Here is a 12,688-nt window from a genome sequence, read left to right on the forward strand (position 1 = left end):
TAAATCTATGATCCTATAAGAACTGGAGAGGAGGAAAATATGACTAGCCTGAAAAAAGATAACTACAACTCATGAAGTTTTAATTTTCTGTTTTTTTTTTCCCAGTTCTTTCAATCACCAGAGTCCATAATTCCCACCTTTGACCAAAACAAATTTTTTCTAGATTCTGATCCTAAGAATAAACTGGTTTGTGTGTATTTGTGTGTGTGTGTGTGTGTGTGTGTGTGTGTGTGTGTGTGTGTGTGTTTGCTTGTTTGTTTTGGTATTCGGAGTGCTCCAAAAATGTAGTTCTCACTTTCTGGTTCTGATGATGACTTATCCTTTCTTTAATCTTCCCCTCTCTTACAATGAGTTTTATTCTTCTACTTTTCAACTCCCTTCTAAATGATGAGAAGTTAGAGAGTGAAGATGAGCTTCTGGGTTATACACCCCAGTCATGAACATGCACACACGTGTATTCATATATGTGGACACGATATACACATATGCACTCAAACACATGCACACATACACACAGCTGCCCTCATACTCTTTTTGGGCTGTGACTGGTAAAAGTGTTTTTTCCTAAGGATCCCTTATAGTTTATAATCCGGTAATAAAGTGCCAAGGGTTAGCCTGTGACGTAAGACATGCAGATTTCACTCAGTAGAAGTTTATGGACTCAGAGATGATTTCACTATTGGACTGAAAATACATGGGGGAGGAGACTGAAGAGAAGTATGGAATTTTTGATAATGAAAAAGTTCTTAGACATCTGACCCAATCCCCTTATTTTATGGGCAAGAATATAAATCCAGAGAGAAAAAAAAACTTGCATAAAGTCACATAGATAGGAAGAGACAGAGCCAAGACATTGGCATTTCTGATTCATAACTAGTGCTCTTTCCACCATGCCAAAAGTAGGCTTGGGTAGAAGAAAAGGCAGAGCTTTGATAGGAGAGAAGGATGTGGAATAAGAAGAAAGGATACATTCCCAGGATCACAGCTTCTAGGCATTTGATTGGCAGAGCCTCTTTGGTCATCTCCTTAGCCAGGTCCATCAGCCTGTGGGGAAAGAAAGAGGGTCAGAGCCAGGAAGGATGCCAGTTGCCCTTAGACTCAGAGGAAGATACTTCTGAGGGGGAGATGGAAGCGAGAGAGATTGAAATGGACAGGAAATGGAAAGGACAAGCAACAGGAAAAACAAATTAAAACAGACAACCATCAATTTCTTGGCTGATTCTGCTTTGGCTTCACATGTCTCATTTACATGTCCTCTCCCTTCCAAAAGAGGAGAAGGGACTACTCTTTGGAGTTGGATGAGGAATGGAAGAAAAAGAGAAAAGGGGAAAGTTTTCAGTGTAATGATAAAAAGGAGAAGCTGTTCCATTTCTCCCTGTATTATATGTCCTTTCTCCCTGCCCTCCCACCCATATCCCCTGGACTCCTGATTCCCGAGGAAGGAGTAGGGCAGGGGGAAGCAGGCCAATCAGCAGTGTTTTTTATATCCCTTCTCTCACCCTCATGCATATGATACTCATTAACAAAGGGTGAAAGCCCCCAACTTAGATGGGTGGTCATTCAGGGAGGCTGGGGGGAAGAAAAGAGGAAAAACCTACTATATGCTTTCCCCAAGGCCTCAGAACTGATCTCTTCTCTTTTAATAACTGTGTCCCAAAGGGACCAAACCAGGTGGTTTACCACAGGGAAAGAAGGAGTGGAGGTAAGAACATTTAAGCCCTAGTGACCCAATAATGGTTTGTCTAAGAAGGATGTAACTGGGAGCAATCACTACTTTGCAACTGGCCTAATGCCCTTCTGTGCTTCATAACAATTTTAGATAGTCTAAACTCAGTTAATTCCAAGCCCCATTGTTCCTAGGCCCTTGTGTTTGGAATTCTTTGGGGTTTTATTAGATTTTATTTGTTCCAAAGCAACTTGGATCCCTTCCTCTAGTTAATCAGACCTATCTCATCATACTAGGCTCCTGGGAACCCAGACTCTGACTAATTCTTTTACAAAAAAGGCAACAGGCCATTCTTCAGATTTATTCATATCTCATCAGATAATCCATTAAGAAATAACAAAGGAGGCTACTCATAATAGGTACCAATCTTTGAAATCTTTTCCAGAGTCCCCTTACAAGGTACCAATCTCTCATTAGGTATTGGTAGGCTTGGAAATGAGGGAATGGAGGGGAGGGAAAAAATAGGCAGGCATAGACTATCAAATGGATTTCAAATCCTTCTAGAACAGGAGTTCTTACACTTTTTTGGGAAGAATAAAGATCTTTTGACACTTTGGTGAAATCTATGCCCTCAGAACAATATTTTTATAAGCATAAGTAAAGTAAAAAGATTTTGAAAAAAGATTATAAAGACAATAATATTGAAATTCAATCATCAAAATGTTGAAAAAAAGATCATAGACCATAGGTTAAGAACCCCTATTTTAAAATTTCTGCTAAAGTAACAGTCTTCCCTAGAGCATAGGAGAGCTGCTTCCTGCCTCTCACTTTAGGATCTGGACTCTAGGAGGAAGACTAAAGGAGGTAGTTTTTCCAATGAATAATAATAATAATAATGAAAAGATCTGATATGTGTGTGTGTATACATGCTGACTTCTATTACCTACCAATAAAATACAAACACTTTATCCTGACATTAGAGGGTCTTCATAATTTCCCTTCACCCTATTTTTCTAGCTATATTGCATTCTTCTACCCTTCATCTATTCTAAATTCTAGTCACAATTAACCACTCATTCCTTACTTACCTAATTCTTCCCTCTCCTACCTCTGGTTTTAAGCAAGTTACTTCTGTTTGCCTCACCTGCCTAGAATGAATTCGGATCTTTCTACTCCTTCCCTACTTAGGTACTATCTCCTCCATGAAACTTCAATAGAACCTCTCTATTTGGTCATATACCTTTCCTCCAATCTTCCAGATTGTCTATCTCCTACTTGCTTGATCATTTCTATTCTATAAAATATAAACCCTTTGAGGGCAGAGACTGTAATTTTTTCATCTTTATGTCTTCATCACCTGGTAAATTTAATTAGCCCTTAATCCTATTCCTTGTGTCCCATCCTCCAAACTACCAAAGTAAGAAGTTAAGATGGCTCCACTCCAGGCTGTATATTACCCCTCTGTGGATCCATTTTCTCTTCAAGGCTACCCTTAACTTTCATTTAATCCAATTCCATTTGTATGGAGATCTTGTCCCCACCACAGATGATCTTATATTCCTACAGAAATGGCCTAATACTTCCCTATTAAAAGCATAGTTGCTAGGAAGTCAGGAGGAATATTGAGCCTTATTCAATGAAAAACAGTTCTGATCAGAGCAGTGGAAGGAAGCACTTACCCAGTCAGAGGTCTGCTCTTCTTAATTTCAAAGAACTGTGTTCCTGTATGATTGTACCTGGAGGCAAGAAGTTAAGGGCCATTTGGTTTCCCCTAAAAGAAAACAAATCAAAGATGGAATGCAAAGTTGTCTCTTAGACACATCTGCCCTTCTGTCATGGGCGCAATTCATTTTTAAAAACTCTTTTTTTCAGGGAGCAAGTGGTTGAATCAATGATACCTTTGCTGCTGTGAAGGGCACAACAATCTACTTCCCTATGGCTCCATTTCAAGAGCCCCTAAGATTCTCAGTGATAGTATAGTCAAAGTTCCTTTCTTTGAACACCATTCCCTGTTCCCTCATAATCCCTCTAGTGTCTCTATCCCATTGTTTCCAGTCCTTCCATCTTGCTATTTGGAGTTTATGTTTTATTGTTATTCTTCTTCCTCTTAGGTTGGTACTTTATTTCTCAAAGTTACTTTGTATATATTTAATATACAAATTTCTACAAATATATTTGATACACAAGTTTCTATAAATGTGTATATGTTGTTTCTTTCCAATAGAATGTAAGCTCATTAAAGTGAGGAATTGGTTTGCTTTATCATTGTATCCAGGGGAGTGCTTTAAGACAAGTCAAATCAGGAGAGCTGATTGTTAAATGTTTTGTGAATATTTACAACTTGGAAATCTTCAAACTCTATGAATCAGAGCTTGATAGACTATTTTTTTTTTGGTCTAACCTAGAGAAAGTGAAAGGGGAAATGTTAATAATAATGAAGATTTAGCTTAAAAATGTGTCATGCAAGCATATTGTTCTTTGGGTCCCCAAAGCCTACCATAGTGACTAAAAAACAGTAAGACTTTAATATATGCTTCTTAAATTGTATTGAATTAGGAATTCCCCAGTGAATTCCCCAGTATAGTCATTTTTCTCCCTAACACTGGGGAATCTAGAATTTATAAGATATCTTAGAAGATATCCATAATTCTAATTCTTCCAGAGATGGGACAAGGAAACAAGCATTTATGGTACTGGGTACCATTGCTAAGACAAATAAGACAAAGGCAAATAGAGTTTAGGTTCCTTGCTCAGTATGTTTCTGAGGCTGCATTTGAACTCAGGTCATCTGACTCCAGGCCTAGCACTTTATATACTAAGCCCACAAGGCAAGGGGGAAGGGAACAAATCTTTAATAAGTTCCACTATATTTCAGGAACTATGCTATCTCTTTTAATCCAGAGTTTCTTAAACTTTTTCTACTCATGACCTTTTTTTTTAATCTGAGAAATTTTTATATGACCCTGGGTCTCTAGTATATAAAATAAGTATATTTTATACCTATTTTTGATAATAAATCATAATTTCATGATCCCTACACTCAGGTACAAAACTTCATATGTGGTCATAACTCATAGTTTAAGAAGCTTTGATTATTCCACAGCAAAATGGGATGAAAACAAATTGCTTTACTATGTCCTCCCTGACTAGGGCTCAGCTTTGACTTCAGTGGAATGCAATAGATAGGGGTGCCTTCCTTTGTATAGGCTTGAGTGGTCCCGGGGAAAGAACATGAGATACGCTACTTAGTATGGCAAAGGATACTGCAGCTCCCTGATATAACGCTGTATGGCTTCCAGGCGCTCAGGGATAGATGTGGACGGCTGGAATGTAGGCACACTTGGTATGGGAGTCTGGGAAAACAAAAGAAATAGAATTCTGATCACAAGGAGAAAAGAAGCTTAGTTCTTGAACCTTCCAGTAAGCCAGGCTTGATTTGAGAAGGTACAAAACAAATTAAATTGATCTCTTCCATCCTACCACTCAACCTCCTCTTTCAGTCTGTCCTTAGTTTCTTTGGTGATGACTTCTGATTTCTTCCACCCCTACCCAGGTAGATACTCTCTCTCCTTCCCCCACAGCATCACTTCCAGACTTGCCTCCCTTGGGCAGAGTCTCTTTACCTAGACCTCAACTATTAATAACTGGGACTATATGGAAAACAACAACAACAACATTGTCTTGGTTTGAAGAACATTTAAATTTGAAAAAACATTTTGTTTTGATTAATTATTTAGTTTTAGAATAAACACTTAGGTATAGTTCAAACTGGTTCTCTGGGATTAAAAAAAATTACTTGATGCATGTGATTTTACGGAAATTTACTATTTGGATTTGCAAAATACAGGAGAAACAACACAGCAAAGAGGATCAGAGAGACATGGGAGTTTATAACTTGGACTTATAAACACCTAAACTCAATCCTGCTTCTGACCAAACTAGCTCCGGGACCACAGGCCACTCACTTGACCTCAGTGCCTTAGGCAACTTAGTAGCATTATAAGTTACAAACCAGTTGTTGCCTCTGCATCGGTAGATGGAATTTTGTTCCTTAATAGTTTCATCTTCCCCCTTTCTCACTCTCTAAGGACCAAAACAGTGAAATTTATTCTGTGTTTGAGTTTAGATACATTAAAATGTATTTGCTCTATGTAGCATGCTCTCTGGAAACTGCCTTGTGCCAGATGACAGTCTACTAATCTACCTAATGAACAAACTCATGTTCTTATGTCAGTGGGTATGAATTGCTTAATACATTATTCCCTCACAGATAACAAGGGTAAAATATATTAGGGGTTTTCTGGGTGCATGATATATGATTCCAACTAATAGTGAGAATATTTGATATTCTAGAAGACTGAGATTTGGGAAGAGGGAGGGAGAGTTTGGTCAGTTATATCCTTCTGTGGCCTGAAAAGATAAAGATATGGATCATCCCTGCTTTTCACATCATCTTTTGGCAAGACTTTTTATTATATTACTGATGTGATTTATGGAATCCACAAGGCATAGAGACCATGACTTGGAAAATGAATCACATGGACCTATTTTTCTTTAGTGTCTTGCTTCCATCACTAAGTGTTGTGGGGAATAGGGACATCCTGGGCAACTCCGGTCCTGGAATTTCCCTAGGAATGGGAATAGGCAGATCCTGTATTTAAGACAGGAAGAACAGGATAGGAATCCTTTTGATGGGGTGGAAGAAGCTCACTGGAAGCTTGGGGCTGACTCAGTGTGAGTCACAGGAAAATACTGTGCAGCAGACACAATAGGAAAGTTTAATATTGGGTCAGGTTTGACCACCAAATTTCCTTGGATTCTGTCCTTTCCACATTTCATGCTGAGGTCTCTCAAGAAAGCAGGAAATGAAGTCTTAGCCTTCCCTACTATTGGATGCTATTTTTAGTCATTGACCTCTCTGGGATTCCCCTCCCCCTGAAGTATTAAGACCCACAATTTGCCAGGGAAAAATAAAACAGAAGATGGGGAGGCCCTACATAACCTAGGTATTTTAATTAACCCCAAAAGACAACGGCGGCACACGATACTGGCTAACCAGGCAGATCCATTCCCATTAGAGAATCCATTTTACATCTGTTGCTTACATTAGGAACAAGGCCCATCCCTCTTTGGGTTTCCCACCAAAAAAAGGTCATCCCATCCCACACCATTCCATGTATCCTTGACTCTGCTATTTATTAGATGATCCCCAAGCTGTCCAGGACATTTCCTCTTTCATGCAGTCTTTGCCAGATCCAAGGTCACAGACCATTAGGATTCTTGGATTTTTGACCCCACACAGGAGAGAACTAGTGACTGCTGAATGACATAGTCTAACATATCTAGAAAAAGGGGAAGTGAAAGAAGAAACCTGAAGTAGAAAAGAATCTAGAACATCCCATGGTGGTGATCTTTTGTTATTCTTTTCATCACAAACCTTTAAATAACTGGGGTTACCCAGAGAGAGGGTGGGCTTTAGCAGAGAAAGGGAAGTGAGCTGTGATACTCATAGAGATTGCCAGATTAATGTTTTCCTTAACAGATATACATGGAAAAGCTTTGAAATGCAGGGGGGCAGAGGCTCCAGAGTGATTGGCCGTATGTCCTGTTCCCTCCCTATGACAGCTTTTTCAGCCTGGGTTGTCCCTAGCAACAGATCTGGCTCCCCAAACAGATGACATCTCTGCTGGGGAGAAGCAGCTTCTGCTTTTTTTCTCTCTTTTCCCACTGACATGGCTGCTGTCATAAGTCAACAAAGATGAAGGTTTGGGGCCTTCGTTTCCCAATGTCAAGTGAGCTAAAGACCACTATGGATCTGTATTTTGTCATTCCAAGTAAATATAACCTATACAATGAAACTGGGGACAGCAAGGTACCAGAAAAAGAGTTGCTTCCCCTATCACCATTGTTATCAACACCTCATGTTTATGTTCTTCTGGTTATATATTTGACTTCAGTAAGACTCTCTCTCTCTCTCTCTCTCTCTCTCTCTCTCTCTCTCTCTCTCTTTCTCTCTCTCTCTCTCTCTCTCTCTCTCTGGACTTTCATATTCTAATATCACATAATAAGAGATCCAGAAATCTATCTGTAAATGATCTGCTAAAACAGGAAAAATTCCCACCCATGCTATTTCACCAATTCAGGTAAACATTTTCTCATAGCCAATGGAGATTAGGAAGTCTACCTTACTTCTGATTTCGTACTAGCTGTGTGACCATGGGCAAGTCAATTAACTTTAAGATCCTTGCTTTCATCCTCTGTAAAATAGAGCTAACGCCCTTTATGCCTACCTCTGAAGGCTATTGGGACATTCAAGTGAGATAAAAGTCCTTTGCAAATTTCAAAACATTACATAAAAATCAGTTATGATTTTGCTTTCCTTTCTATTTCTGATACCATCAATGATGTTCAAGAAATAAGACATAAATGGGGAAGAGAAAGAGTTATTGCCAGAGAAAGAGTGAAAACCAATCTCAAGGATTGATGAAGTCCCAGTGTGGAGAACTCTGTTTTAAGTCTAACATAAGTAATTCCCCCATAATTTGATAGGATTGTCCCTGATAATGTCTGGATGTCAAAAGTAAATCCATGTTTCCCCAAGACTAAATCAGGATGAGAGCAAAGAAGGCTCAACCTTGAATCAGCTAATAGCCTCTAATTGATTGCTAAGCTGTTGGAGGTGCTACAGATTCTTGGCAGGCCTAAGGTTTCCAAAAGATTATATTCATTTAAAGATAAGACTAGAGTTAATAGTTAAGAACTGTTTACAAATTATTACCCTTTCTCATTTAGCTTAAATCTACACACTTAAGTGATGCTTATTAATAATTTATTTGTTTTTAAGTATTAAGTCAATTGCATTTATTAGTACTTTCTATATCCCTGGAACACAGAACAAATGAATTAAGGATATGGTGAGGGAAAGAAAGAACATTACTAAAGCTATTTCTTGTACCTCTTAGGATATAGCCAAATTTCTTTACTTTTCAAGACCTCAGTTTCCTTATTTGTCACATATGGTTACTGTACTATAGGAACTCTAAGGTCCCTTCCAGCCCTAATGTACAGTGATTCTCTGGCAATCCACTGGGTTTTTTTAGATTAAGGCATGCTTAAAGAACCATTATAACACAACATAGAGTCAGGTATTTTAGTCCCAGGTTGGCCACTAATTACCTCTATGACTCTGGGTCAATTACTCAACTAACTTGGGCTTCTTTTTCCTTATTTGGAAGAAGAGGAGAAAGATGGACGGAAGTAGTAAAGGGAAGAAAAGGTGAAAGTGAAGGAAAGGAAGGGAAGAAGAGTAAAGAAAAGGAAGCAGGGAAGGTTAAAGAGAAGAAAGAAGGGGAGGAAGAAGAAGAAAAAGGAGGAGAAAAAAGAAGAAGAAAAAAGGAGAAGAAAAGAAAGAATAAAGCAGAGGAAGAGGAGAAGAAAATTTGGCTAAATGTTCCCTAAAGTTCCTTGAAATTTGACATTCTGTGATTTTAATCTCATTCCTAGTGGAAAGTCTGTAATGTTACTATTTCAGCCCCATCCTCAAATCATGATTTCATAAACAACAACAACAAAAACAAAAATCTTCTACCAATACAGATTGGCAACTAGCTATAGACTGGCATCTCTTCTATAACTTGCCTTTGACAGTTGTCTAGGACACTAAAAAGTTAAATGAATTACCCATGATTCCATAGCTAGCATGTTATAAGAAGCAGGATTTGAATTTAGATCTTCTAGAGCCATTAATTCCCTACAGCAGGATGCTTCTACCATTATTATCATCAAACCCCTAAGCTGACATTTTCCTCTTAAACTTTCCCTAGGTAGCTAAGGATAGCTTACTGTGTTGCCAGGCACTGTGCTAAGTATTTTACAATTATTTCATTTGATCCTTACAACAATGCTGGAATGTTAATGCTACTTTATATCCATTTTACAGATGAGGAAACTGAGGCAGACAGAGGTTCCTTGTCCAAAGTCACACAGTAAATATCTGAAGATGGATTTGAATTTAAGTCTTCCTGATTCCAGAGCCAATGCTTTATTTACTGTGTTACCAAGGTCACTGGTTCCCTTTTGGCTAACAGATGGGGCAGCAGATGTGTTTCTGATAGAAGTAAGTATGGACACCAAAACTAGACCTAAAGCAATTTTCCTTTGATATCCAGGCTGTGTTATTTTTCTGTTCTCATAAGTTGCTGGTAGGATGATTCAAATTCTTCTAACCCTTCCCCAAACATCCTTCTAATCCCCTTTTTCAGTTATCACCCCTAAACCAAATAATAACAAACAAACCCAACATTATCTCCAACAAGCTATTGTACTGCCCTTTTTATTATATTTGAAGTCAACTATCAGTGGAATAGATGGGCTTCTTGAGGGTAGAGACTGTTTCATTGTTATCTTTGAATCACCAGACTAAGTTGCAGAAAACATGTACTTTAATGCCTGTTGAACTGAACTGCTGGTAATAACTATTTTTCCAATGATGGTGTTAGGTTTGTGTGAGGATGTTCATGTTCCACTCTCCAGTACCCTTTGTGAGTAACTTTATACCTCTGCCTAATGGATAACTAGAGTTGGGATATGGCCTGGGTTATCTGTTCAAAATAGTCATTCACATGAGAACAGAATCTGTGATTCCATTCTAAGTATCAATCTGATTGTCAAACCTTCTCTCTCCTCAATAAATTTCAGTGGCTCCCTGTTACCTTCTGGGTCAAAGATAAAAGCCCTTTAATTGACCTGTAAGCCCCTTTATAATCTGGCTCCTTCTTACCTTGCTTGTATTCTTCCATGGTACTTCATGCCCCTATGAAATCTAGCCATCTAGATCACTTGTCATCTTTCACATATGACACTCTAGATCTTATCTCCATACTTTTACATTATCTCTTCCCTATGCTTGGTATTCTCTTCCTCCCTCAACCCATGGCTTTTCTGAAGATTCATCTTAAGCATCACCTCTTCCAAGACCAGGAGGCTTTCTTGGTCCCCTTCAGGTGCTAATGCCCTCACTTTTAAGGTTACTTGTCATCTACCGTGCATTTATCTTTTATATTCTCACATATATGTGTATATATACATATATATATATATATGTATATGTCATCTCCCCCATTAGTATGTAAGATTCTTAAGAGCAAAGGAAGTTGCTTTTCTTTTAGCACAGTGCTACATAGTAAGCATTTAATAAATGCTTGTTGGTTGATTTGTTTCAAGTATTCTAAAAAGCCATAGAATGTTAGAACTGTACAATTTATTTGAGGTCACCTAAAGCAAATTCATTTCCCAATGAAACTCAGAAACTGAAATACAGAGATTCTGATATTGGGAAAGTCATTTCATGACACATTCATTACTGATAAAGTCAGGACTAGAACCTAGGTCTCCTAGTCTAGTGTGCTTTCTACTATATGGGGATGCTTTTGATTTCATTAGAATTATGCTTTGGCCAACTTTCTGATGAAAGACACATGTGAAAAGATGTCACCTAATCACCAACATGCATTATCAGAGAACCATGTCTCAGTTTAAACCAGTTTCAGAGTTTACAATCAACTTTACTTAGTTGGAATATCTTATATCCCTGTGTCCCAAACCGTTGGTCACTGTTTCTTACATGTAAATTGACACCATTTGGCCAGTGATTTTTCCATGGTGGCTCTATCTCTGTCCTCATATGAAAAAAAGAAAAAAGTCATCTTGACCCAAAGCATTTACCAAAAACTACCCCCAAGTCATCAAACTTTAGGGGCAGGGCATGACTCTTTAAATAGTTATACTTTACCTAAGTGAGGACCACAGAAGCCCCAGCCACAGATGATTCTGATGTTCAAAGGGAAAATAGGAACAGAGATATGCCAGTTGTCTTTTATGAATTAGGCTCTGTTTCCTATTCAATGCTAAACATTCAGTTAGGACTTCTTCCTATCCAGTTTTCCATATCAGGTATTCTATCCTTTACAGAACACACACTTTACAGTGTGTGTGTGTATTTGGTAGACTGGGGTCTTCCTAGATCTTACAATAGTGTTATCATCAAAGAACATATATCCAGAACTCATTTGCACATGGTAGGCACTTAATGGATAGAATGCCAGAACTCAAGTCAAGAAGTACTAGATTCAAATCTGGCATCAGACACTTATTAGCTCTGTGACCCCAAGTAAATTGATTAATCCTCTTTGCCTCAGTTTCCTCATCTATGAACTGAGCTGGAGAAGAAAATAGCAAATAATTTCAGTATCTAGCCAAGAAAACCTCAAAAGGCGTCACAAAGAATCAGATAGCTCTGAAAAAACAACTAAACAAGGTAAGGAATTTAGTACAATGCAATCTAGACACACTGCTCTCTGTTTTGCTATGAACACTTATCTGATAGAGGCCCTATCCTCCACCAATCTACCCTGGTCAGACAGGTGTAATTTATTTTTAGTGTTCATTTAATTTCCTTCTACTCTTGGACCCATTCTTTCATTTCTGATTACCCAGGTGATCAGGACATTTATTCAGTTCTGTAGCTACCTTGCCCAACTTGTGCTCACTCCCCAAAGGACTTGCTAGTATCTTGTTCTGTAGACACCTGGGCTAAAGAACCATAAAAGAATTCTAATACTGCAAGAGACCTCAAGGGACATTTAGTCCAATCAAAAGCTGAAATCTTTCTATGCCCTCTCCATACTTTTCTGTCCCCCTTTAAACTAAGTCTCCTGTACACTCTTGGACAAAAAGTCATCCAAGCTCAACTTATATGAAAGAAAACTCTCTCCTCTCTTCTCTCTTCTCTCTCCACCCTCCCACTTCAGGTTAGTTTACAGAAAATTAATTTGATGAACTAAATCATGCTTGGTGGATGAGTTACAGGGCTTAGTGTCTTATTACTCCCAATTCACAAAGGCATGGAAACATAGTGCCTGAAACTCAAAAGAAGTATCTTAGTTGTAAACATTTCAGACATTAGTGGAGAAGGTATATCTGGGTAGGTGGGACTTCTTTCTGTGCATCAAATCACCCATCACT

The 12,688-nt window shown here is 38.4% G+C and overlaps 1 protein-coding gene across 4 annotated transcripts in view; it reads right to left on the reverse strand.

Annotated features, from left to right (window-relative positions):
- VASH1 (vasohibin 1) overlaps positions 1–12,688 on the reverse strand; it is a 68,829-nt gene that overhangs the window by 14,850 nt on the left and 41,291 nt on the right. For all 4 annotated transcript variants that reach the window (XR_004231994.1, XR_002770113.2, XM_031952475.1 and 1 more), the window contains 3 exons: positions 4,931–5,019; positions 3,346–3,402; positions 970–1,044 (listed from right to left, as the gene is read on the reverse strand). Coding sequence is in view for 2 of the 4 variants with exons in the window: in XM_031952475.1 (XP_031808335.1) it covers positions 970–1,044; positions 3,346–3,402; positions 4,931–5,019 (221 nt within the window). In the remaining 2 variants the exon portion in view is untranslated. The remainder of the gene's footprint in view (positions 1–969; positions 1,045–3,345; positions 3,403–4,930; positions 5,020–12,688) is intronic.

Source organism: Sarcophilus harrisii, chromosome 2 (assembly GCF_902635505.1).
Source record: "Sarcophilus harrisii chromosome 2, mSarHar1.11, whole genome shotgun sequence".
NCBI classification, from domain to species: Eukaryota; Metazoa; Chordata; class Mammalia; order Dasyuromorphia; family Dasyuridae; genus Sarcophilus; species Sarcophilus harrisii.